The sequence below is a fragment of the Gasterosteus aculeatus genome, chromosome X (assembly GCF_964276395.1).
Source record: "Gasterosteus aculeatus chromosome X, fGasAcu3.hap1.1, whole genome shotgun sequence".
In the NCBI taxonomy this organism is placed as follows: Eukaryota; Metazoa; Chordata; class Actinopteri; order Perciformes; family Gasterosteidae; genus Gasterosteus; species Gasterosteus aculeatus.
In genome coordinates, this window is record NC_135698.1 from 15,921,244 (window position 1) to 15,948,755 (window position 27,512).

Below are 27,512 nucleotides of genomic sequence, written 5' to 3' on the forward strand. Positions count from 1 at the left end.
AACCGGAGTTTGCGTGAAAAATCGAACCTCATCAATTGTCAGTGAGAAGAAACATCAGGCGGACTCTGAGCTTTGTAGGGTCAATAAACTCATCAAAGGTTCATCCAAGTGGCTTCATCAGTGGCTGCAGAACCTGCACTGGATAATGGCAAATCCGATCTGAGCTTGTGGATCCGCCTCCTCTGCTCGGTCTGCTTTGCCTCAATTCATACATACGAGTACTTGGTGAGAAACTTAACGTTTGAGAGTACTACTTTCCAGAGTAACTTAATTACTTTTGACTTAATTACAGTAACTGGTAAGTAATTCAATTACCTTTAAAAGAAGTAACTAGTAACTGTAACTAATTACCATTTGTCAGTAACTTGCCCAACACTGGTCTTTAGTGATCCAAGTGCTTCTACTTCAGAGGGGGAGCTGAGTACCTCCTCCACCCTCCCTCCCTGAGAGGAGGAGGAAGGTAAAGTAAAGTTGGTGTGAGTGACGCAGAGCTGCAGTCCAGACGAGTCTCTCTGTTTCTCTCTAAAGAAACAACTGAATCCAGCAGATTTTCATCAACAACACAAGAGGATCTCTGACAAACTCTGGTGAGTACGCTGCTCTACAAAGACTAGATACATGAACTAAACATCTGCTCCCAGTTTAGTTCAGACCACAATCTGACTGTTGGACGTCTGCTTTTATCACATGAATAATATTAAGGATAATAAGAAATGTCTTATTTTAGATAAAGCATCAGAGGTAGAAACCAAACACAGAGACTGAACTCTGGATAGTTAAAGTGAGACTGAACAGTCACAGCTAGCGTTAGCTTCAGCTAACTCGCACACCTGTTTCCTGGTTGTAATAAATAACAAAATACCTCAAAACTGGTTGAACTTGAAACCTCAGTTCTCAAAATGTCAGACAATTCCACTGAGGGTAAACGTTTGGCTGAGCGCCATCGTCGGTTCCATGTAAATACTAGTGCTGGGCACTAGTTCATAATGCTTTCTCACTGACTCAATCGCAGACCTGGTTGAAAAAACAACAGAAACAAATTCATTTTTATTTTTCAAAACAGAATTCGCAAAAAATCCAAAACAGAGTTAAAAAAGGGCAAAACACAGCAGATCCAAGTCTTTAGCTATTAAATACTCAACACATGTCAGTTCAGGCATAGATCCATCACCAACTGAATAACAATCCGATAGGGGACTACAGGAAGACACACCAATATATAGAGGGGTCGATGTGGCGCAGGGGTAGAGAGGGTGCACCGGGAGCTGCAGGGTTGGCGGTTCGAGCCCTGGCTGTTGAAGTGACCCTGAGCAAGACACCCAACCCCTAATTGCTCCCTGGGCCAAAATGTAACTGCCACTGCTTCTTGATGTTTATAAGAAGCAGGACTTGGAGGGCTTTAGGACCCAGAGGAACGAGCTGTGTGACCTCTCCATGTCCACATGTACGTCAAGAGAATATAAAACCAACTGGCTGTAACTGTAGGATCGTCTCCATGACGATACAAACAGCAGTAATGTGGTTTCTACGGTACTTAGTGTCGGACTCTCGTAGACCAAAATGGTTCTACTAAGCATTATTTAATTTGTAAAACAAAAAATCAAAAGGTATGTAATAACCTTCTTGTTTCTCCACACTTGTTGTCCTCAGAGTGTCGATATGTCTGCTGCCAGCTGTCTGCTGACTGAAGATCAGTTCCTGTGCTCCATCTGTCTGGACGTGTTCACTCATCCAGTCACCATACCATGTGGACACAACTTCTGTAAAGCCTGCATCACTGACCACTGGAACGTTAATGCCCCGTCTAACTGTCCCAACTGTAAAAAGCTTTTCTACACCAGACCTGAGCTGCAGGTCAACACGTTCATCTCTGAGATGGCTGCTCAGTTCAGACTGTCAGCTCAACAGAAAGCCAGCAGCAGCAGCTCAGAGCAACAAGCTGCCCAACCAGGAGAAGTTCCCTGTGACGCCTGCACTGGAACCAAGGTGAAGGCCCTCAAGTCCTGCCTGGTGTGTCTGGTCTCCTACTGTGAGGCTCACCTGGAGCCTCATCTGACTACGTCAGGTCTGAAGAGACATCAGCTGATGGACCCTGTGGAGAACCTGGAAGGCAGGATGTGTACGAAGCACAATAAACTGCTGAAGATGTTCTGTAAGACCGACCAGATGTGTGTCTGCATGCTCTGCACTGTTTTAGACCACAAGAACCACGAGTATGTTCCTCTGAGAGAAGAATATGAAGGAAAGAAGGCCGAGCTGGGGAAGACTGAGGCTGAAGTCCAGCAGATGATCCAGAAGAGACGGCTGAAGATTCAGGAGATCAAACACTCATTGGAGCTCAGTGAGGAAGCAGCAGACAGAGAGGTAGCAGAAGGTGTCCTGGTCTTCAGCGCTCTGAAGGAGTCTGTTGAGAGAAGCCAGGCGGAGCTCATCGACACCATCAAAGAGAAGCAGAGAAAGACACAGAAACAGGCTGAAGGCTTCATCAAAGAGCTGGAACAGGAGATCTCTGAGCTGAAGAAGAGAAGCACTGAGGTGGAGCAGCTCTCACACTCTGAAGACCCTCTCCACCTCCTCCAGAGCTTCAGGACCCTGAACACTGCTCCACCCACCAAGGACTGGACAGGAGTCAGAGTCAGTGCACCTTCATATGAGGGGACTGTGGTGAGAGCTGTGCACCAGCTGGAGAAGAAGCTCAGTAAACAGATGAAGAAGCTGCTGGAGGTCGAGCTGAAGAGAGTCCAGCAGTCTGCAGTGGATGTGACACTTGATCCTGATACAGCACATCCTAAACTCATCCTGTCTGATGATGGAAAACAAGTTAAACATGGAGATGTAAGGAAGAATCTCCCAGACAATCCAGAGAGATTTAATCAGTGTGTTCTTGTTTTAGGAAAGCAGAGTTTCTCTTCAGGTAGATTTTACTACGAGGTTCAGGTTAAAGGGAAGACTGACTGGGATTTAGGAGTGGTGAGAGAGTCCATCAACAGGAAGGGAGACATCTTAATGTCTCCTCAGAATGGTTACTGGACGATATGTTTGAGGAATGAGAATAAGTACTCTGCTTTTGTTAGACCATCAGTCGATCTCTCTCTGGAGTCCTGGCCTGAGAAGGTGGGGGTGTTTGTGGATTATGAGGAGGGTCTGGTCTCCTTTTATGACGTTGGTGCTGCAGCTCTGATCTACTCCTTTACTGACTGCTGCTTCACTGAGAAACTCTACCCATACTTTAGTCCAAGTCTTAATTATAAGGGTACAAACTCTGCTCCTCTGATCATCTCTGCTGTCAATCACACTGAGTAGAACAAACATCTGTTCTTAAGAGATTCTTGCATAGAACTTAATAACTGCATAATCCGACTTTTGTCACAAATAAGAAGCATTCTTCAAATCCTTATGTTGGTGACAGATTATATGTTTTATTTTCTTATTATTGGATATAAAACACATTATGAATATTAGTACAAATTATTGGAAAAAGTAATGTTTAAAAAGTAAAAGGTAATGTTAAAAGTAATTTAAAAAACAAGGTTTCAGGGAATTTTGTTTTTCATCATTTTCAAATTAAGGGATCTCAGTCTGGTTTGTTTTCTGGGGTGAATTAAAGATGACTTTTTTGTTAGGGCTCGACCAGCCAGAGAGTCGCACACCTGACGCCGCTCTGCTCATCGCCACAGCTGCAGCTCGTCAGCTCATCCCACAGGGAGGTTAAGAAGCAGATCTGCCAGTGGCTCGCTGTGAGTTCGTGCTCTGTGTTTCCCCAGAGAGGGTTGATTGTTCTTCCCCTGTGCTCCTCTTGGAAACCCTTCCGGAATTCCCTACGCAGAGTTTTTGTTTTCCCTGTGAGTATCGTGTGAGTTTTCATTTTTTGATTGGACTAAGAGCGCCCACGGACTAGAGAAGTTTTTGGAGTTGCCTTTTTTTGTTTGTTTCTCGTATTTGGTTATTTTGTGAAATAAACTACGCCGTTTTCCGGCTAAACCTAAGCTGTGTCTGGTGTCGTGCACTTGGGGTCAGAGACAATCCATAACATTTTTTTCTTATTGGTAAATAATAAATAAAAAGAATCTGATGATGAAACATTCAGCTTCAGTGACCAGAGAACGAACAATTTGTTGGGTCTGTCTGTGTTTTTTTTTTTTTTCTCCCCCCTGGTTGTCAGCTGGTCTAGATGAGATTGTCAAGCAATTCCTGCCAACTGCTGCTGATCTTCGTGATTGCCTCCACTCACCTCCAGTATTTAAACCAGTCTGACCTTCCAGTCTTCGCCAGTTCGTCAGTTACTCTTGTGGTAATCAGTTTCCCGGCTGCTGTTTTTCCGAATAGTATTTTGTTTGCGTAAGATTAGTACTGGTATTGCTCTCCAGGATTTACCTCCCCGCCGTTTGCTTCTTCCCCAGTTTCTCTGTGTCCTGCTCCTCCGCCTTGACCAACTCTTCTCCCTGCCTCGCCAGTTCCCGTCCGGAGCTCTAGCATCCAGCCTCCCCAATATCAAACTTCATCAACCTGTTTAAATAAACTGCTCTACTGAAGTGGTCTGCCTAGTGGATCCAGTTCTTTGAAAGAAACCCAACACAATTGTTCTTTCATTATTTGATTTCTCTTCCTCTCTGCAGACGCTTTTCAACCAACAAAGTGAACAAATCGTGAAAAGAACAAAAAACAAAGAAACTGAACCGGATTTGTTTTTTATAGGTTAAATTTAGTCAAGTACCTAAATTCAAGTACATTTCTGTGGATATTTGTGTATTTTCTCTTTATGGCTCTTTTTTTGGGGTATTTTTTTGCATATTGTACTTTTTTACTACATTTATCTGACCGCTTAATTTTATTTTCAGATGTGTTTTCCTTCCTGTCTCGGGTAGAACCTTGTGTCTCTCGTTGTGGTGGAGGAGCGTCCACATCTCCTCTTCTGCTCTCCATGTGGAGGAGAGGATGTGGTGCGTCTGTGAGCGAGTGTGCACCTCTCTGTCTGTCCCTCATGTGTCTGCAGAAAACCTAATTTACTTCATCGATATAACAAAAACATCTTCAGAATTCCTTGCTCCTTTTAAAGATTATGATGATGTCTGACCTGTAAAATAAATGTAATAAATATCTTTTCAGAGCGTTGAATTATAGCTTCCACTCATATCTGACTCTAAGGTCTTAACAGGATTCAAGCAGAGTTAGTTTGAATTCTCTGAAAAGCATTAGAAAGAAGTGAGAAGAAACATCAGGTGGACTCTGAGCTTTGTAGGGTTAAAGTCGTCTTTGTGTTAATGTGTCAATAAAACTTCATAATAAACCTTCTCAAGGGTTCACTCACCTTCACAGATCAGAGACCAGTGTGCAAACCAAAGACAACGGGAGGAAGGGATGAAACAAGAAATAAACCTGAATTAACACCAACATAACAAATATTACTATTATGAAGACACGTCCACTAACAGATCAGATAGTTACATATATCATATATGATATGAAACACAACGCCTGACACTCGAGGGCTTTGATTTGAATCAATAAACTCATCAAAGTTTCATCCAAGTGGCTTCATATATTTAGGAATGTTTGATATTTTGGCTCCAGGTTTCGTTGGCTGGAAGCCGGAAAAGTTTCTGATTTATTACTTAACTTATTTACGTTGGTTGGGGCAAAGGTCCCGGCGACTTCTTGAGCTTCGGCCATTAGGGGAAAAAGCTTCTGAATCATCACTTAACTTTATTCTTTGAGCCGTTTTGAAATGGTGTTGCCTGGGGGAGTGCAGCAATATGCTGGGGTTGATGCGATGGGTCTCACGTGGAGCCTCAGACCAGGAAGAAAGCTGGACTCAGGAAGTCTACTAAGAATAGATTTGATCAGTATCAATCAACTCTTCATCCCTCAGGAGGAGGAAGACGAACGTCTACACTGCAGGGCTGTAGTGGAGGGTAAACGCACGTAAACGCCGTTTACGCACCTCTGGAATTTTGGAAATAGCGTTTACGCACCTTGTATAATTCCGTTGGAATAATCCGAAATAAACTTGGTGTAATTTTAAAACAGCTAAGACTACGTTTCCTATTGTTGAACATATAAACGCCGTAGTCTGAATCATGTTCATCTGCGCTGTATTACGGTCTGTGAGCATCCAATCAGCGCCTTGTGGCTGCAGCAGCGACCAATCAGAATCCAGGAGGTGTGTAAACACACGGATCAGCCCACTGGTCCCCAACCTTTCTTACCTCACGGACCGGTTTCATGTCAGAGAATATTTCGCGGACCGGTCGAGAAGGTCCGACGGGGGGGGGGGTAGTAGTCGTTGCGGGCGGAACGACCGACGGGGGAGCGGGGGTGGTAGTAGTCGCGCGCTCTGTGTTCGCTGGGCGTGCACGGTAAAAGGACAAGAAAAACGCCAGTGACGCGCGCACAATTAGGAGAAAATCCAGTCAATGTTCAAAGGCTCTGCCTCCCCTGTCATCATGAGCGGGGAGCAAAGCTGTTGCTTCACTGAATAGGCCTATATGCTTAATCAATTATTTTAAGTTATGAAAGGTGTAGAGTAGCCTGTAAGCGTTAGAAAACAAGTCAGTTCTCAATGTGAAAACAAAACATGCTGTATAGGCTATTTATGATGACATAGTAGTACATGAGTGTTCCTTTAACTTATGTGTAATTGACAGGCTGCTTAACTGGTTAACTCTTAAATCCAACTTATGTTTTCAGGCAGTGAGAGGACAGGCAATGATGCAGACAGCACAGGGAGAGGAGAAACACCAGGTCCAATAGAGAGAGAAGCACAGAGGAGCCATGAACCCCAGAACGCGTGTTCTGGGGTTCATGGCTCCTCTGTGCAAGGCAGGACCTGACGTGGAGGACAAGGAGGCCCTCTGGGCACTACTGTAAAAAGGAGACTCCGTATGTAGATAGTTCTTAATCTGCAATTGTCTTGTTGTGTTGTGTTGACATACTTTTCTTTACTGTTTTCTTAAATTTAATAAACTACAAACTATTAACACGTGTATTCATTGTCATTGATTGTATATGACTTTTACTGATAACATAATGCAATATAGCCAGGACAGCCTTACAGAGTCGCGACGCTTTGTGTTGCGTTGCTTCGCATCGCGTCGAGGTCTGTATGATCACAAAATTCAGAGTTTACCCACCTCTAATTTTACCACTACAGCGCTGTCTACACTCCCATGGAGGTCACAATGTTTGTGTGCCGGGGTCACCTGACGGGGGGCAAATAAATCATTTGTCAACACCAATTTTATCATATTTGCTCAGAGTCCTTTTGTGCAACAGTTTATTGGACTTATTGATCGATGATTTACCGAATAGGTCACGTGGTGCGGAAGCCTCCCGAGGGGGATGTGTGTATGCGCTGTTTGTCCGGCAGGGGGCGACCTGCCTCCATCTCCATCACCTCTCAGCGTGCCGCTTCTCCCTCCGACGAACTGCGGGATCGAGCTCATTCACTTCACCGGTCTGTCCACGCACGCACACGCACGCACACGCCCCCCGAGCTTTCTCCTCCTGGATCATCCGACCCCAGCAGAGACCCTCGGGACTGGGGAACTAGGTGTGAGACCCTCAAACCCCCCCCGCCCACCAGCCCCGGACCACTGATGGTGTGATGAGCGCGAGAGCCTCCCGTGTTTCCCGTGACGCAGGACCGACGCGCCGCGCGCACTTCAGAGAGCTGCGAGAAGCGCAGAGAAAGAGAGAGAAAAGGGGGAGGAGGTGCCGGGGGGAGGGGGGGCAGCGCGTCCGTGACTTCGGTCCTCTGTGACATCTCGAGCCTGCTGCAGCGACCGCTCTGACGCACCGAGCTGAGAGCCACCGGTCCGTGCGCGTAGAGGAGCCCGGGATCCGGCGGGCGCAGCGGCGGGCGGAGTCGATCCGACACCCGCAGTTTGGAGAGATTTACCGCTTTTCATTTCGGACCGGGACCTAGTGCTTCTAATGCGGGCACCGGGAAACAAGTGGATGTTAAATCCGTATCTTTATACCTACATAAGTTCATATATATATATATTGTTGGTTGGTGGGTGCTCAGGCAGAGTCAGATCGATCGAGTGAGGGGACCAACAGCTGGAGACAGAAAACACTCCTCTGACCTGTGACACCGAGAGAGGAAACACCTGCTTCTGCTTCAGTAGAAAAGGTACCTGAACGCACCACGCAGCATGCACAATTAACAGGATCAATCAACCAATCAATGATCAGACTGCAGATTATTCAAATACTTTATTCATTCGCCGTTTATTGGGGGGGGCTACTTGGGAGACACGAGATTATTGATCTGTCAATCTCACAAGTAAAGTCAATCAATCAATCAATTACAATTGATCAGTCGCCTGCGAACCAATGATGAGCCGTGCGTGTTTCGCCTGGTTTCAGATCGGATTTCCTTATTTCAAACATCAGCTGATTCTGCTGGAATGCAAGTGAGCTGGCGCTGATTTGTTTGTGTGCGTGCGCGTTAAAAACCGCCGATCCGATCATTTGTGTGCGCGTGGCCGTGTTTGAGACCTCCTGTTCAAACAGACCGGTATAAAGTATCAGGGCCCCAGCTGAGTGAGAAACATGAACATGTTGCACTTGAAAATAATAATAAATAAGCATCACTTGTAACCTTGTTATACTAATAATTACAACAAGAAGACGTTGAGATATTTCACAGGACAAGAGGAAGCTTTGACTCCTGGTGGCGCTGGAGAAACGGTCAGAAAGTCAAGAGAGTTTATCATCTGAGGAACGAAGATATTTACAGGATAACACTTGGAATTTCTGCTCTAGACGAAAACTCAAGAGGAGTATTTGAGTTTTTATAATTTATCCTCTGAATGTCTGCGCCAATCCTTCAAGTAGATGTCCAGGTATCACACAGGACAACTTTCACCCGATTGCTCCCAGAATATAATAGAATTCATCCTGTGGGAACAATGAACGTCTTCACCAAAGCTGGAGCCGCAGGTCGGCCCCTTTGTGTTGAATCCTAAATAAATAATGTGGTATAAAGTGTAATAAAACATGTTGCAAACAAATTGAAACTCAATACAGAGAAAAAGAACAAAGTATTTCCACCAGTCTCCTTAATCAATAAAAATCAGTCAGATGGATTCCAGGTGGACGGATTCATCTTTTGTTGAAACATGTGACTTGGTGAGAAAATGTTAAATAAAATCAGACCCTGCAGCGCTCCCGTTTTCCCATTGATTGTTTCCTCTCCGTCAGAACCTCCCAACAGGTGTTGGAGAGAATGTAAAACTGGAGCCGCGCAGACCTCCAAGCTCTGCCTCCTCTTCTGCAGACCGCCATGTCCGACCCGGGAAACTGTACCACCGGATAACCCCTGGATCAGAGTAAGAGGGGCCTCCCGCTGTGGTTGACCCTGCCCCAGGTGACAGGGGGGACCCCCCATGGTCTGTCTCGCCCCGTTCTTCCACACCGCCCGCAACCGGCGCCACTTACCCGCCGACTGTGCCGTCACATCGTCTCTCCCTTACCCCGCCGCTCGACCCGCCGGAAGATGGCGGGGGGCTCCGAGCTACCGGGGGTCACCGGCCAGTGCATCCTCTCCCTGCTGATGCTGAAGAGCTGCTGGCTGCTCGGCTTCGCCGCCAACGGCGCCCTGAGGCCCGGCGCGGCGCCGGCGGACTCCCAGCAGCCCTTGCAGGAGTTTGGCCACTCTATCCGCTTGGACGGCGACGTCATCCTGGGCGGCCTGTTCCCCGTGCACGCTCGCGGCGAGAGGGGCGTCCCCTGTGGCGAGCTGAAGAAAGAGAAGGGCATCCACCGGCTAGAGGCCATGCTGTTCGCCATCGACCTCATCAACAAAGACCCGGAGCTGCTGCCCAACGTGACGCTGGGCGCCCGCATCCTCGACACGTGCTCACGTGACACCTACGCCCTGGAGCAGTCGCTCACCTTCGTTCAGGCGCTCATCGAGCGGGACGGCTCCGACGTGCGCTGCGCCAACGGAGAGGCGCCAATCTTCGCCAAGCCGGACAAAGTGGTGGGCGTCATCGGGGCGTCGGCCAGCTCCGTGTCCATCATGGTGGCCAACATCCTGCGGCTGTTCAAGGTAAGTCTCTGCTCTCTTTTTCATGCATATTATGTCACTGTTATTTTGTGTCCATTGTGCTTATATTTATTGATCTATGTGCTTCTTCATGGCTGTTCTACAAATGTCCCCTGTGGAATAATGAATGATTTAACTTGGAGTCATATCAGATGATGTCAAACTGGAGTCAAACCGGTCCCCAGTGCCGTGAGACGTGAGTTTAGAGGAAACTAAATGTCCCCAAATTGACCTCACAATACCACAAAGGACTCGGCAGAGCGTCACAGGAAGTAAAACCTGACCCGAGCTCGTCCCCCGTGGACCTGGACTTTAACTTTAACCTGTCTCATCCAAGCTGGAACCCCTTTGGACAGACCGAGCCGCTTATCAACAGACGATTGGTCCATAACTCTGGTGTAAGCTGTTGATGTGTGAACAGACTGGTCTCCTTTGACCTTTGGACTCATGTTGGACGGTGACCTATGACCTCTGCAGCCTGTGCAGTGAGACCATCATCAGCAGCCGAGCGGCGATGAAGACGAGCTGTCTTTATTAGGCTGTAGTTGTCACTGTCGAAAAATAGGTAGTGTAGGTGCAAGTTACCCATAATTATACATTTGTTAGCTGACTAATACTTTTCCAGTCATATTTAAACGATTTGCATGGGTAATAATTACTACCCTCCAAAATGAGTTTTTACAGTGCAGATCACAGGACTGCAGGCTTATAGTGAGGGGAATGGTCCGCTCTGATTGGCTGGTGTCTCCTGTATGAAGCTCGATCTAATGTCCTCGTCCATGAGGTGTTCTCTGTTTTCTTGTTATGCTTTGTTTGGTATCGGGCACAAACCCATAGCTACTTCATTAAGGGTCAGAGACACATAAGTTGAAATGATATTTGATTGACAGGAGTCCACACAGCTGCACAGGGGTCGTCGTGGCGCAGGGGTTAGAGAAGGTGTGCTGGGAAGCACAAGGTTGTTGGTACGATTCCCGGCTGCCCCATGTTCCATGTCGAAGTGTCCCTGAGCAAGACACCTAACCCCTAATTGCTCCCCGGGCAAAAATGTGAAAAAAGCCATGGGTTTAAAGTGTAATGTAAGTCGCTTTGGATAAAAGTGTCTGCTAAATGACCTGTAATGTAATGTAATGCTCTCGTCATCACTGATTAACCATTCGAGTCATTTTTCATAAAATGATTGTGACGACTTGTCAGCTTTCCTTCCCGATGGAATCCGAGACATCTTCATACGTTAGTTGGTGCCAGCGGCAGAGCGGTGCTCCCTCACACTGCCCCTCCCCCTCTGTGGGTTCGGCGTAGCGGCTCGGAGTCGTCTGTGATGTCACCAGGGGCCCCTTCGCACTGGGGGCCCGCCGAGGGAGGGGTCAGCACCAGTAGTTCTGCAGAATGACTTTTCTTTTTCCTCGTGCTTTCTCTTCTGTTGTCCGAGCTCAGAAGCTCACTGCTGCCTGGGGTCAACGCCGGCAAGGAGGAGGATGTGAGGGAACCGTTACCGTGGCAACGTTGCACGTGTGCGTTGACAAACCTGAACTTTGGCGGGATGTTCTGCATAGAACTTAAGTTTAGAGGTCTTGATTATACAGCAATCTGTTAGGAGGTTGGTAAATACGTACTTTATGACTGCAGGAAGTTGAACGTTACCTGTGATTGTTTGTTTATGTTTAGCCCGCTGGCAGCATGGCTCTGGGGATGTTGACGTCTCCGGGTGGTCCGGGGGGAAATATTCAAATTCACTGCATATTTGAATATGACCTGAACAACCTACGGCAGATGTTCCTGGAATACTCAGGTTAGGAATCTAGGAATATTGATGAGCAAATGAGAGGACAAAAACACGTCTGTGGGGAGGAAGCTTCTGACGTTGCTTCCTCTGTGTGTCGGCAGCTTTTTATTACGGACAACAAGGAGAGGAAAGGACACGAGGAGAGGAAAGGGAAACATTGTAAGGAGATGGTAAAGGAAATAAGGTGAAGTGAGGCACCAAAGTAAGGAAACAGGAGAGGAAAGCAGAGCGGAAAGGAAAACTACGAGGAGAGAGGAAAGGAAACAAGGTGGGGGAAGGAAATAAAGTCAGATGAGATTAAAGGAAATTAGAAGAAGACAGAGGGCATAAAACAATGTGTTCAGATAAGAAAGGAAACAGAGGACAGAGGACGGGAAACAAGGAGAGGAAAGAGGAAAGACTGGGAGGAGAAAGGAAACATGGAGAGGACACACAACAAGGGGTATAGAGGGCGGCGCTACCTTGTGATTGACAGGTCTCTACGCCACTTCTCCTCAGCCCAGATATCTTCATTCATCTTCATTCGTTAGCTCATCAGTTAGTTCAGTGGTTCCAAACTTCTCTTGTCAGGCCCGTTTGAGGATAAAGGAACGTTGTAAGAACCCAACCGTTGTGTGTAATGGTTGGTGATGAAGCCGCGACCCCCCTGACGGCCCACCGTGGCCCCTGGTTCGTTGCATGTTGCAAAGGTTATTCTGGTACATTTCTGTTCATTTGGACATTTTATATTTGACCCTTAATCTTAGCATTCGACTTTGAATTGTGAATCCTCTTTATACTCAAGCTGAAGGCGAGCGATGGAATGCTCTATTGGTACATCTTATGTGTAGAGAGAAATATCAAGGTTTGATCTTCATGCTGTAATCTTCAGAATGTCTCATCTTCAATTATCATTCTTGGCTTTTCTAGTCCTGATTTGACATTTAGCGACTCGAGTCGACTCTGAACTGGAAGCTGAGGTTGAGATCTTTGAGGCGTCTTGGTGACGAGGATCCCAGGACAGATCTGCTCTCTGTCCCATCATCCTTTGCAGCGCCTCCTTGGCGCTGACGCTCATCTGTGCTGACAGCTCCCTGATGCTGATTGGTCTGACCCCCCCCCGCTTCCACCGTCCCCGGGGCTACCCTCCCGCCTGACTGCAGATCAGCTGTTAACCTGCTGCCTGTCATCACACAGTGTCACACACACACACACACACACACACACACACACACACACACACACACACACACGCAGTACATGTTATTTTTCTGAATCATGATTTTATTTGAGGGGAGGGTTTCAACATTTGCGTTTCTGTACTTTTTGGTTTGTCGTCTGTCCCTCTGCAGCATTTCAGAAAAACCGCCGGCTCTACACTTTTAAACCACAACTCCCATAATACTTTGGGGTTGTGTACATTTCATTTAATTAACACCTTCCCTGTCGTCTAATTACGTTGGAATAACCTGTAAAGTGAAATAAAATGTTAAATAGAGCTCAACATAAATACAATAACTGCAGCTACATGAATGTGTCATGACGGGATGCTGTTTAATTAACGTACAATTCATGAGTCAAATCAACGTTATCAACTCAATGATAAGAGTATGGGACATTTAAATAGCTACGACTTAAGCTAAGCCTTAGCCGCCCCTCCCTGGTTGCAGATGATAATGAAGAAAACCTAAAAACATGAATATTATCAGCAAGTTCTGCCGCTCTAAGAAGCATCGTTTGATCCTTCAACTTCTCAGCAGATTTATGGAAGTTTATTTGTTACAGAGACAATTTTACATTCAGGAAGATTAAGTAGAAAATATGTCTCATTTCTTTGTGTTCAGATTTGAGCGAGTTTTTGTGGCGCTCAGTTGCTACGGTGACGTTAGCAACGTTAGCCGCACGATGTCACTTCCTGCACCGGCTCCAATGAGTCACAGTAACTGTCTGCAAAAATAAATAAATAGGGTTGTTACTTCTTCATAAAATGTGTTCATACAATCATACAATGATTATATATCAATTTACTTTTACACTTAATAGTTTTATTAAATTTTGTAAACATATTTATTAGGGGTGTAACGATTCATTTTAACAACGATTCGATTCGAATCACGATTCATGGTTGCCGATTCGATTCATGGACGATCTGGGTTAATTTAGAACGATTCGATTTGATTTGATTCAGTGACTTGAAATCGATTCAGTAACTTTACTGGACAGTGCAGGCAAAGTTTCTGAGATCCCTGTTGTTTCTTGTAAGGAAATCAGGTTTAAATTAATTATGGATATTATAAACAAGCAAACAACAATTAATGGCAAATGTATTAACCTTTTATTTGAATCAAGTGCCATTTTCAATGTAAACATTACACAATAATTACACAATGTTTGGATCAATTCACAGAACCCCCGGATTTTCAACCACATTGTAGGGTCGCATGTCTTTACAGATAAACTTGTTACTGTGATGTTGAGTTTGGTGCTGGCGACGAGTCTGCAGAGCTGGAGTTACCTGCTGCTGCTGCAGCGGTGACGCTGTTAGAGGTCCTGACTGTCGGCGTTGTTTAATCCCACGGCGCCTTAGTAGATGGCCGGAAAGATTCATCGTGTTTCTGTGGTTTTTATTTGGCTTCTACATATTCTACAAACAGCGACCGACTTATTTAGAACATCCTCGGTGTTTGCAAAAGCCGAAATGTTTCGACGCGCTGGATCAATGTTAGTTTGTAAATGTCTCGCTCGCAGTCGTCTCCTCCACGCTGTGTTTTGTTGTTGTTCAGAGTTTCGCGCGGCTGCCGCTGCGTACTGATGACGTCACAGACAGGCAGACTGAATCGAGTAACGTTTAACGTGTCTAAAGTGCTAAAAAACAAACAAACAAACAAACACACATCCATACCGTTTTTGTACTTGAATCCAATGTGCAGTTTCCAAGTATCGATACAATCGAATATGTACCACTTCAATTGATTTGTAATCGATATATGTCGTCCGGAATGCCGATTTGCGGAGCACAGATCGATCCAGTTGGATCGCAGGAATATAAATCGATCAATCGATTCACTGAATGAATCGTTACACCCCTAATATTTATTTGAAATATAAAAATTGAAGCTGGGAACAAAAACTCACATTTTTCAAACCATTTTTCTGCGTCGCTCTCTCTCTCTCTGGCCCTTTCTCATTATGCGTTCTTGTGTTCTCGTGGATTTGTAAAAAGTCGTCAGTCGCAGGTCGAGTACTGTTCCAATTCTAAGGTCTGCATCTCGCTGAGAACGCTCATCATACCCGGATGTGACTCGCCCCGCCCATTTAACGGGAATGCATCGGAGTAGGGTCGTTTGTTCTTGTGAGAGCCAAATATCCCAGAATGCATTTCATCTCAGGAAAAGTCAACGATGACAGAGGAAAATAAACACAACTGTAAGTCAAAGTTTATGAATTCTACTATATTTAAGTCAGATAGGAATTTTTCAGGCGAGAAGTTATTTGTTTAAGAGAAGATAAAACACAAACTGTTTCTGAGTAAATTGCATTCATACATACAAGTACTTGGTAAGAAACTTAGTGTTTGAGAGTCCGTCATCGGAGGAATGAAAAGGTTTTTGTTCAAGTTCAAGGATCAGAAAAGGTGAACGAAATATAAGACTCAACAGTGTGGTGGAAAGTAAGTACATAAAGGTACAAGTAATATACTTCAATATGAATGTGAGGTAGGCCTACTTGAATTTTCTGCATTTCCTTCTACGTCCTACATCTCCGTGCCATCATGAATATTGTACTTTATATCCTACATTTGTCTGACAGCTTAAGTTTCTCCTCAGATCACATTGTCGATCAGTAAAACAACATATCTCCAGATGTGTGGATGTTGATGTTTGTGATGAACTGAAGGGTGAAGTGTTCCTTGATGTGTTTAAAAAATCCTCCTCCTTCAGATAAACAAAACTTTTAAAGAGCCGCTGGAAAATACAAAGTCACAAAGCTGAGAACTGTTTTTAGAGATACAAAGTTCTCAAAAGGATAGAAACCTTAAACACATGATGATCTGATATATGACAACATGTGTAAAGGAGTTTGTAGCCGTGATAGTGCTACCACCGGCGGGTTCTGTACAGACGCACGGACACACGATGGAAGTAACCAGTCTTTATTGTCAAGGGGATGGCAGTGAGCAGGAATAAGCCCGTCGTTCGCACTCGGCTCCGCTCTGTCCGGCTCGGCTCTGCTCACGTCTTCCCCCGACCTGGATCCTGCTCACTGTTTTGTAGGAGACAATCAGTGCAGATTATTTACACCTGGTTACTCCTCACCTACCAGCACCGTCCCCTGAACCACTCCCCCGCTCTCCCCCCTGCAGCTGAGCTAACCACGCCCCTCCACCACAGAGTTAAAACGCAACATGGACATTAATGATGCAGGAATATTAATTCAGAAACATCAGGTATAAAAGCATGTTTTGCAATATTTTAACCTTGTAATACAAGTGCTTCTACTTCAGAGGAGGAGCTGAGTACCTCCTCCACCCTCCCTCCCTGAGAGGAGGACGAAGGTAAAGTAAAGTTGGTGTGAGTGACGCAGAGCTGCAGTCCAGACGAGTCTCTCTGTTTCTCTCTAAAGAAACAACTGAATCCAGCAGCTTTTCATCAACAACACAACAGGATCTCTGACAAACTCTGGTGAGTACGCTGCTCTACAAAGACTAGATACATGAACTAAACATCTGCTCCCAGTTGACCACAATCTGACGTCTAATTTTATCACATAAAGAAGAAGAAGTCATTGTAGATAAAACATCAGAGGTAGAAGCTACCAGACTAACTAACCAGAAGCTGGACTCTGAATAGTTAAAGTGAGAAAGTCACAGCTAGTGTTAGCTTAAGCTAACTCATACATCTGTTTCCTCGTTGGAATACAAAAACAAAATACCTCAAAACTGGTTGAACTTGAAACCTCAGTTCTCAAAATGTCAGACAATACCACTGAGGATAAACGTTTGGCTGAGCGCCATAGTTCAGGCATAGATCCATCACCAACTGAATAACAATCCGATAGGGGACTACAGGAAGACACACCAATATATAGAGGGGTCGATGTGGCGCAGGGGTAGAGAGGGTGCACCGGGAGCTGCAGGTTTGGCGGTTCGAGCCCTGGCTGTTGAAGTGACCCTGAGCAAGACACCCAACCCCTAATTGCTCCCTGGGCCAAAATGTAACTGCCACTGCTTCTTGATGTTTATAAGAAGCAGGACTTGGAGGGCTTTAGGACCCAGAGAAACGAGCTGTGTGACCTCTCCATGTCCACATGTACATCAAGAGAATATAAAACCAACTGGCTGTAACTGTAGGATCGTCTCCATGACGATACAAACAGCAGTAATGTGGTTTCTACGGTACTTAGAGTCGGACTCTCGTAGACCAAAATGGTTCTACTAAGCATTATTTCATTTGTAAAACAAAAAATCAAAAGGTATGTAATAACCTTCTTGTTTCTCCACACTTGTTGTCCTCAGAGTGTCGATATGTCTGCTGCCAGCTGTCTGCTGACTGAAGATCAGTTCCTGTGCTCCATCTGTCTGGACGTGTTCACTCATCCAGTCACCATACCATGTGGACACAACTTCTGTAAAGCCTGCATCACTGACCACTGGAACGTTAATGCCCCGTCTAACTGTCCCAACTGTAAAAAGCGTTTCTACACCAGACCTGAGCTGCAGGTCAACACGTTCATCTCTGAGATGGCTGCTCAGTTCAGACTGTCAGCTCAGCAGAAAGCCAGCAGCAGCAGCTCAGAGCAACAAGCTGCCCAACCAGGAGAAGTTCCCTGTGACGTCTGCACTGGACCCAAGGTGAAGGCCCTCAAGTCCTGCCTGGTGTGTCTGGCCTCCTACTGTGAGGCTCACCTGGAGCGTCATTTGACTACGTCAGGTCTGAAGAGACATCAGCTGATGGACCCTGTGGAGAACCTGGAAGGCTGGATGTGTACAAAGCACGATAAACTGCTGGAGCTGTTCTGTAAGACCGACCAGATGTGTGTCTGCATGCTCTGCACTGTTTTAGACCACAAGAACCACGATGTTGTTTCTCTGAGAAAAGAATATGAAGGAAAGAAGGCCGAGCTGGGGAAGACTAAGGCTGAAGTCCAGCTGATGATCCAGAAGAGACGGCTGAAGATTCAGGAGATCAAACACTCAGTGGAGCTCAGTGAGGAAGCAGCAGACAGAGAGGTAGTAGAAGGTGTCCTGGTCTTCAGCGCTCTGAAGGAGTCTGTTGGGAGAAGCCAGGCGGAGCTCATCGACACCATCAAAGAGAAGCAGAGAAAGACACAGAAACAGGCTGAAGGCTTCATCAAAGAGCTGGAACAGGAGATCTCTGAGCTGAAGAAGAGAAGCACTGAGGTGGAGCAGCTCTCACACTCTGAAGACCCTCTCCACCTCCTCCAGAGCTTCAGGACCCTGAACACTGCTCCACCCACCAAGGACTGGACAGGAGTCAGAGTCAGTGCACCTTCACATGAGGGGACTGTGGTGAGAGCTGTGCATCAGCTAGACAAGAAGCTCAGTAAACAGATGAAGCTGCTGGAGCTGAAGAGAGTCCAGCAGTCTGCAGTGGATGTGACACTTGATCCTGATACAGCACATCCTAAACTCATCCTGTCTGATGATGGAAAACAAGTTAAACATGGAGATGTAAAGAAGAATCTCCCAGACAATCCAGAGAGATTTAATCGTTGTGTTAATGTTTTAGGAAAGCAGAGTTTCTCTTCAGGTAGATTTTACTACGAGGTTCAGGTTAAAGGGAAGACTGAGTGGGATTTAGGAGTGGTGAGAGAGTCCATCAACAGGAAGGGAAGCATCTCACTGTCTCCTCAGAATGGTATCTGGACGATATGTTTGAGGAATGAGAATAATTTCTCTGCTTGTGCTGGACCATCAGTCGATCTCTCTCTGGAGTCCCGGCCTGAGAAGGTGGGGGTGTTTGTGGATTATGAGGAGGGTCTGGTCTCCTTTTATGACGTTGGTGCTGCAGCTCTGATCTACTCCTTTACTGGCTGCTGCTTCACTGAGAAACTCTACCCGCTCTTTAGTCCAAGTCTTAATGATAATGGTACAAACTCTGCTCCTCTGATCATCTCTGCTGTCAAACACACTGAGTAGAACAAACACTTGATTTTCTAGAGAGATAATTTAACAAATCCTTATTATCAGTGATTTTCAGTATATACGTGATTGATTTTCCACTTTCCGATCAATGGCTTTCTATTTATCTGTAAATGTTTTCCTGTGAATTGTCTCGTTTTTACTCCTCCAATTCACATATTTTTACCACTGATGGATTATCTGATGTAGTCTGATTCATTATAATAACTGCATAATCTGACTTGACTGTTGAATCACTAATGTAGTCACAAATATGGGTGTGTTTTATTGTCTTATTATTGTAAAATACATCCATATTCGTACAAATTATTAGAAAAGGTCCCTGGTGTGTTTTCTGGGGTGAATTAAGGATGACTTTTTTGTCTTATTGGTAAGAAATTAATAAAAAAATATCGCCATAAAATATTCAGCTGCTGTGACCAGAGAATAAAATATTGTTCTTTAATAATTTGAATTTCTCCTCCTCTTTGCAGATGCTTTTTGACCAAAACAAAGTGAACAAAACATGAACAGAACATAAACAAAGAAACTGAACTGGATTTGTCTTTTTGCATTTTTTAACTTTAGTCAAAATACAGTCATCTGACAGCTTCATTTCATTTTCAGAGTATTTTGTCTTCCTCTTCCTGTATCTCCTGACGTGTTGATGTTAAAAGTTTTAGACAAACATCAGGAGGAAGTGTTTCTGTTTGAACTACTTCCGTTGTCTCTGGTTTGGAGTTAGTAAGAAGTCTGGTGCATCTCATGTACTTCTACTCAAGTACTGTACGTAAGTACCATTAACTTCTAATTGTACCAGCATTTTTCAATTTATGCAACATTCTGCTTCACCGCATCTCACAGGCACATATTAGACTTTTACTAGATTTAACAGCTTTAGTTACTACTTAGATTCAGATTTATAAAACAAAATGTACATATATATATATATATATTGATTTATACGTGAGATATTGTCAAACCAGGTGAGGTGTAAATAGTTTCACCTTTACCGGCTGCAATATAATACATAATCTATATAATGTTCCTTATTCTGCTTTGTACCATTTTGCATAATTGTTGCTTTCACTTTTTCACCCTGCATTGAATCTCCTTTATTTGCCTCCAAACACCTGCGGCAAGTAATCCTGCTGATCATATGGACCATGCGGCCTGATCGAAAGATGGCTCCACACCCCTAGGTGGTGGGAGGTTAACAATCAGAACAACAAAAATAATCGTCCGTTAAAGTCTTTCTTCGTTGAGTGCCAGTGTTTCATCAGGATATACCTTCATAGTGACTCCGGGGGATCATTACGGCGGAGAAATGATCCGACCCGACGGAGTGAGGCCTCCATCAGCGGAATGACGCAAAATTGGGGGGGAAGAAGAAGACTGAACAAGGCCATAAATTACAGTCGTCGAGGTGAAGCTAACGTCGGAGGTAACGAGCGGCAGCCACGATGACGAATGTCGTAAACATTCCGGTGAACTAATGATGAAGAAAAACTCATCAAGGGTTGTCACGGTGTGACGAACCGTCTCAAGATGTTCTCTGCCCTTCACGCCGAAGCCTTCGAGCCGCGGCACCATTTCAGTTCCACCCGCTGAAGGTCGCTCTGACAAAGGCAGCAGGAGGTACAGGTAGTGGAGGAGGACACACTCAGGTCCTTTCCTTCGATAAGAGTACTACTTGTCACGGTGTGGTTCACTTCCTGTCTTATTTTGTAATTTTCTGCCACTCGTGTCCCCGGGGAACTTCACTTCCTGCCTGGTCCTGTCATCCCCTGTGATTGTTGGATTGTTTCCACCTGTGTCCAATCACCTGCACCTCCCTAGTGTATTTAAGCAGTGTCTGTTGGTTGTCACTGGTCGCGTCATTGTCTATCGTCCTGGATGGTCCTCGTTAATGCCGCTTTTGACTCACAGCCAATTTGTGAGTCTTTATTGTTGTTTGAAATCTTTGCGTAGTTTAGTAGTTTGGCCCCTTTTTATCTTTATTGTGAGTCTGTTTCAAAGGGTTTTGCATCTCTCAGCCAGTGTTTGGGTGTCTCTGTCGTTTGTCTCGCCTTCAATTAGGGATCGCGTTCATGTTCCCCTGAGGATGAATTGCATGAATTTGGTGATCCCATGTCATTAAATCCGGCACCACCTTTAGACCGATGCTTCCAGTCGTCCAGTATTTTGTTTTCCGGCCAAATCCTTGATTACACGTCATTTAGCTGACGCTTTTATCCAAAGCGACTTACAATAAGAACATTTCAACCATAAGGAGACAAACTCAAAAGAAAAAATTGCAATTTCATAAAATAAGCTGAACTTGCTATAAATGATATGTAATTATAAATAAGAGCCATTATATGTACACTGTAAGTCCTACAGTTTGTTAGTGTTTTTAGTCGAGGTAGAGTCTGAAGTGTGTCTTTAGTTTGCGGCGGAAGATGTAAAGACTCTCTGCGGTCCTGATGTCGTCAGAGATACTCAGAGACTAACGAGTCAGTCGCCTCGGCTGTACTTTGTGTTTAGAGGCTTCAAAGCAGGAAGTGGGTCACTGAGTGTTTGAGGCCTGTGCGTTGAAGTGGGACATATAAATAATACGTAACAAGGATGAACTTACAATGCACAGAAGGCTGCTGGATCTCCTCCCTGCCCTCAGCTGCTGACAGAGAGTGAAAGTAAAAGTATAGCTTTGGATTTTTTTTTACAATCGTTGCTGTAAGCGTGGAATGCTGACTGTGTCTTTTAGCGCCGCCGGCTACTTCTCGAGCATCTGTACTACCCATAAAACAGACAGTACACATCCTCGTGCTGCCAAAGTGAAGGCCGTCCGAAGAGCCGAGCGCTTCCCATAATGCCCCCGGGCGGAGATGAGCCAATCGCAGCGCGGCCTCGGCCCCAGTGATGGTAGAATCTAAATGTTAAAGGACTGTTGATTATCTATTGACTGTTGATTATTATATATTATAAATGATTATCAGTCGTGTCTAGCGGTCCCCAGATGGTGGTGAGGACTAAACCGTGTTGTGCTAACAGGCTTTCTTTTTGACGCTTTGTCCTGAGGTCTCTTCGAGTTATTTCCTGCCTCAGCGAGTCGTTCTGACTTCATCCTGTGAGGGCAAACGGAGCAACAACAAAACAAGTCTGATGTGATTTTACCTGCAGGCGACGCTGCTCGTTGTCCAGGAAGGGGACGGATGACAGTAAACCTTTTGAGTGAGCCAATCGGAGCGAGCCGTGACGGACGCGTGGCGTCTCCACAGATGGATTCCTTCTGTCGGCGCTCAGCCGGGTGGAAAGCTCGGGGAATGACGAGCGTCAATCACTGACCCGGGAAACACCCTGAGACGTCCCTGGGACCACTTACGTCTCACTCTGTCAAGGTTTAGACAAACCTGGACGTTAACTTCAGCAGGATTATTTGTTGTAGGCGTAGCTGCCTAACAGTAGTTCTGTTTTTTTTTTCTCCGTTTATCTGAAATGTAGATTTAAAAGGTGGTTTTAAACCGACTGATGATGTGCACATGCATGTAAAATAATTCCGTCGTCATGACCAAAACATAAGAAGAAAGGAGCTTTTGAGGTTATATTTTCCACACCGATGGAAGGCGAAGGCATTTTTTAAGCGATAAAAACACTGAGAATTAAAACCAACTCTACTCTTCCTTTTACTGACGGAAGTTCATGAATTTGTTACATTCAGCGTGGTTCAGGATCATCATCCTGATGAAGCGGATTGACCTCTCAGCATTGTGGTCGTGTGGATGGAGACGTGCTTATCAGCTGTAATTGGACGTCTAATTAAAATGTCTTCAGGCCTAAAGCCTTCACGCTCATCATGAATTGCATCATTTCTGCTGTGATTTGAAGACGTCGACCTTCCCGCTCGCGGCCATAACGCTGTTTTTCTGCTCACATCACGCGTCACGTCACACACATTCATTACAGGAGCTCATGTGTTTTTTTGATACTTAAGCATTTTTATTAGGGGGGTTATCAGAGGAAAACAATACTTCATAGGACCAAAAAGAAAGGGAAAGGAAAAAGCAAACAAAAACAACTAAAGGGTCATGCTCCTGGCAGAGGCCAGAGAGGAGAAAACACACCAAACACATAAACCATTACACACCATATTTGCAACACACAAACAATGTTGTCCGTCAGGTCAATCTTGTATTTGGTCCCACTGACATGGTAGGGCAGGTCATCTGCCCATACTCTTGTTCTGCATTATATTTGATCCATCCGGCCCACTTTGCCGTATATGTACCTCTTAATCTTTGAAGGAAAATCAATCTTTCCATTATACAAAAGGTGGGTCGGGTTATAACCATTTACGGGTGATTGCTTTCAGCACTGCTGTTACTGTAGTATTTTTAGGAGGTATCTATCCTTTCCTGTTATTTCTTCTGGCCTAAATAGTGACTTGCATGTGAATAGGATCCAGTGCCCAAGGATATGCTGCATAGTTCTCCAGATATTTTCCCAAATCACCCGTATATCTGAACAGCCCCAAAATATATGATATGATATATGATGGTGGTTTGCACTTTTTTCCCCACATCTTCTCCAAGCGGAGAGGACGTGCAGGAAAAGCATACATTTTGCGCAGATATCCGAATTGACAAATATTACCGGGTATATAATCCACGTTTCAAAAGCACAAAAATGTACTATTTGTAAACTAGTCAATATTTTATATATTTTTAATATAATAAACTATTTTTTTTTCTTCGCTGCTCATGGTTGGGCCACGCCCCGTTGACCTGTATCAACCAACCGTCACTGGCCAAACGTGTCCCGTGGAGCTCTGTGTTGACATCTTGTTATTTTTGGTTCATGTGTTTTTTTTTAAAGTCCTTTAATTCCTGTTTAAGCTCGTTTTTTAGGTTTGGTATATCTTTGCACAGGCTTTGAATCGCTTCAGCTGTGGACATAACCCCTTCCTCCGCACGGGGTTCAATCACCTCCACCGCGGCCGCTTTGTCGCCTGTTGTTTTTTGTTGCATTCCCTCGCTATGCTTGTTTTTGCCCGCTGCCCTTTCCTGCTTCTAGCACCACTCATTTTAGATCATTTTAGTTTTTTAAACAGATATGTCCTGCATCAATGGGGTCTTCTTTCCTTAATTTGACCATTTCCATCTACGTCGCCATGTTGGTGTGTGTGTGTGTCTGTGCGCGTGAGAGAGGAACGCCATTGTTCATCACAGCGTTCCCCACTTTGAATCTCCTTTATTTCTGATTGAATCCCTCGCCGCTGTTTCACATGTTTTACTTCACAGACAGACTAGTGTTCTATGAGTTAAGTCTTCTCATTGAGACACAATTCACCACAGCTTTATTTACTGATATATACATCAATGTATGTAGAACACCGCTTTAGGATCTCTTCAGCTGTAAGCGAACACCTCTCAGGGGCCTCCGTCCGTCTTCCTCGCGATGAGGCGACCTGAAGGGAAATCGATCGTCCTTTCAATCTCTCTAAAGGAGCGTTACCCGCTAAGGGATCCGAGACCTGATCTGCCTCCCTGATCCACGACTACCCCCCCCTGACAGGCCGCCGGGGGCAGCTACGGAGGGACGTGTCCTGAAGTACACGGCATGATGTCTGAGTGGAAGGTTCCACCACAGAGATCAGTATGATGGCAGAAAAATGCTTTTTAAAAATGTAGTTTTCTGGTGTTTTAAAAGGTTTAAAACCAAACAGAACTCTGCTGGAGATGATTTCGTAATTTCCTGTCTGCAGGTTGTAGTTTGGGCTGTAAGACGTCATGAACAAAAAACCAAACTAAAACCTTTTATCTTATTAAATAAAAATGTTAATTGGAGTAAAATGACAAATGTGACATTGTCAAAGTCTGGATCATCCTGAAAAAGATCATCGGACCTCAGAGGGGAAATATTTATCGATTTGACTTAAAATGCAGTAGTGGGAAGTATAAATACTATTTTTATACCAATATTTGTTCATCATTGGGACAAATTAGAGGAATCAGTGCACATTTAGTGGAGGTTGTATCGCCACGTCACGTATTTACAGACTCGTGTGTTCATTATCTTTAACATCAACGTCACACATAGTTATAGGACAGACACATGCGGCTGAAAGTCACCGGTTGACACGGCCACTCGCCGGACCAAAACACTGGTTACCCCGTGACGCCACCGTGACCCCGCCGCGACCTGTTCCTGTAGAACAGTCCCCTGTTGAAATCCATCGAGCGAATGTAAAGAATCTGCTCTGTGGTATTGATTTGATGCCGTCTGAAGGGTACGACGTGTTCAGATTCCGCTGACTCAGATGTTAAAATGTTAAACTGTCTTAAAGTTGCGATCCGCTCGGCCTGAAGCTAACGGCTGACTTCCGCTCGCCCCCCTCCCACAGATCCCTCAGGTCAGCTACGCCTCCACGGCCCCGGAGCTCAGCGACAACACCCGCTACGACTTCTTCTCCCGCGTGGTGCCCCCGGACTCCTACCAGGCCCAGGCCATGCTGGACATCGTCACGGCGATGGGATGGAACTACGTGTCGACGCTGGCCTCAGAGGGGAACTACGGCGAGAGCGGCGTTGAGGCCTTCGTGCAGATCTCCAGGGACTCGGGTAGGCAAACTCTTTGTTTTAGCGTCGGCCTCAGGTGGATCATGCTCATCAGATCGCTGATGGGAGAAGAAGAATCTCGTTCATTCAAGCGGTTTCCAACCACACCTGTATAATAAGTTTTGGATGAAACATCATCGTGGCACATGATGTGTTCAAGGCCCATAGGAAAGATTATTCTCGCCACCATGTTTTTACAGCTTCTGGTCTTCATAAATAACCCAGTTGTGTCCAGTTGGATGTTTGAATTAAAGTCCAAATGAACCTGTGAAATGAACGCAGCGACATGAGAAATGTGTAAATTGACTTTCAGTTTGGAAGAAAACAAAACCCAGTACGTTTGAAAGTCTTCAGCAATGAGCCTTGTGAGCGCCCCCCCCCCCCCACCTGCGAGCGGTAATCATGACAAATGTCTGCGGCGTTTAAAAAGCTTCAGATTCATATCGAGCAGAATGCAGAGAGCAGCTGTGTCTCCTCAGTAGGATCAAGAAGCTTTCATCTCTGTCCACACACACACTCACACACAAACACACTCACACACACACACACACACACACACACACATACACAGCTTCGTTAGCAGGCGGTACTGCAGTATTTCTACCAACTGGAGCGAGGTGTGGCGCCGTGAGGCCTCTGCAGGAGGAGATGGTCTCCCTGATCAGAGGCTGCATTGATTGGAGCTGATTAGCTTGTAACGAAAGCGCGTCTTTCTTACAACATGCAAGTTGTCTTCATTCAATTATCTTCTCGTTTGAGTGAAGAGGACTCATTAACAGCACAACACGTATTTAAGACCCTGCTGAGAAAAGCCTCTCTGTTTGTGCAGGTGTGGAGTTAGTAAGAATTGGGTCCGCTAACGAGCTTAAGACACCGGCGTCTCTGTCAGCGGCTCAGTTGCATTGTGGGTAATGGAGGAAGTAGGAAGAAGAATATGTAGAGTCAAAGTATTTACTTTCCATCGTGATGATAGACGTGTCCTCATCAACGGATGATGAAGCTACGTCTCCTTTATCTCAACAAAGTAAGGAGTTAGGATTTAGGAAAGAAGAAACAAGAGAGAAGGAATCACAAAGAAGGATGCAGTGAAGGAGGTGAGGACACAGGAAGAAAGGCATGAGGGAGGAAATAGGAGGAAGTATAAGAAACGAGCGGGAAGGCAGAAGGAGCCGCACCTGTAAGCTGACTTCCCGCTAACTTCCACGATGATGTCATCCAGCTGCTGAGGCAGATGTTGCACAGATCACGACACGGGATCACTGCCTCCGATGCCTGTCTCCATGGCAACAGCTGTAGATCTGGAGGACAGATGGTTACAAACCATGTGACCCCCCCCCCCTCCCAGAGAGGCTCAGGTGTGTGTTAGCGTGTTACACTACAGGGGGGTGGAGCTACGAGACAGCAGACAGGTGGAGTCAGCCGTCTGACCATCTGTGATGTCACATGAGAGGACTGGAGGAGGAGAGGAGAAGGTACAGAAGAGGAAAGGGGGAGATGGAGAAGGATTTCAGGAGGTTGGTTGGTCTCAGGGAGGGGGGAAGGGGTGGGGGGGTGACACGGATTACACAGCTCCGCCTCCGACTCCACGCCGGCCCTCCCCCCTGTGACTTCTACAGATACGTGGGGCCAAGGAAGAGAAACCTGCTCCTCATGTGTCTCCGGACACATACACATGTGAAGGACATTCTCCGTGCCAGTTACGAGAAGCTACAAAGCAGGTTGAGATAAGAACCCAGGTGAAGCTGAGGGTAGCACACACACACACAAGATCCTCCTCAGTGGCCGGTACAAATCATAATTAATTTACATAAAGTAAAACGTGGATCCGGAACTTTCGTACCGAATAAGATATGAACCAAGGCCATGAACAGAAGTCCTTTGTTTTGAAGCTTCTATGAGATCGAGTTGACCGTCCTCCCTTCTCAGGGCACAGCTGCAAACTAACATTTTGTATCA

The 27,512-nt window shown here is 45.4% G+C and overlaps 3 protein-coding genes and 2 long non-coding RNA genes across 6 annotated transcripts in view; 4 read left to right on the top strand and 1 right to left on the bottom strand.

Annotated features, from left to right (window-relative positions):
* Positions 1–180: 180 nt before the first annotated feature.
* On the top strand, positions 181–3,986 carry LOC120809800 (E3 ubiquitin-protein ligase TRIM21). Of its 2 annotated transcripts, XM_078083019.1 has the most exons (3): positions 181–298; positions 387–587; positions 1,651–3,986. In XM_078083019.1, exon 3 carries the CDS (start codon positions 1,660–1,662, stop codon positions 3,301–3,303), a length of 1,644 nt encoding a protein of 547 aa, XP_077939145.1. In that variant the 5' UTR covers positions 181–298; positions 387–587; positions 1,651–1,659; the 3' UTR covers positions 3,304–3,986. The 2 variants fall into 2 exon arrangements, with proteins under 2 accessions (XP_077939145.1, XP_040019816.2); XM_040163882.2 differs by having other exon boundaries at positions 209–587.
* LOC144383769 (uncharacterized) lies at positions 3,314–4,402 on the bottom strand. Its single transcript, XR_013451203.1, has 2 exons — positions 4,032–4,402; positions 3,314–3,611 (listed from the first exon to the last, which is right to left on the bottom strand). It is a non-coding gene; the product is annotated as an uncharacterized LOC144383769 (long non-coding RNA).
* On the top strand, positions 4,102–5,112 carry LOC144383771 (uncharacterized). The gene is made up of 2 exons (XR_013451205.1): positions 4,102–4,291; positions 4,401–5,112. It is a non-coding gene; the product is annotated as an uncharacterized LOC144383771 (long non-coding RNA).
* A 4,145-nt stretch (positions 5,113–9,257) lies between these two features.
* grm8b (glutamate receptor, metabotropic 8b) overlaps positions 9,258–27,512 on the top strand; it is a 52,160-nt gene continuing 33,905 nt past the window's right edge. Inside the window, 3 exon segments of the mRNA XM_078083023.1 lie at positions 9,258–9,480; positions 9,483–10,057; positions 25,343–25,559. Of these exon segments, the coding sequence (XP_077939149.1) occupies positions 9,393–9,480; positions 9,483–10,057; positions 25,343–25,559 (880 nt within the window). The 5' untranslated portion in view covers positions 9,258–9,392.
* Positions 16,209–19,429, top strand: LOC144383034 (E3 ubiquitin-protein ligase TRIM21-like). The gene is made up of 2 exons (XM_078083024.1): positions 16,209–16,501; positions 17,335–19,429. Exon 2 carries the CDS (start codon positions 17,344–17,346, stop codon positions 18,976–18,978), a length of 1,635 nt encoding a protein of 544 aa, XP_077939150.1. The 5' UTR covers positions 16,209–16,501; positions 17,335–17,343; the 3' UTR covers positions 18,979–19,429.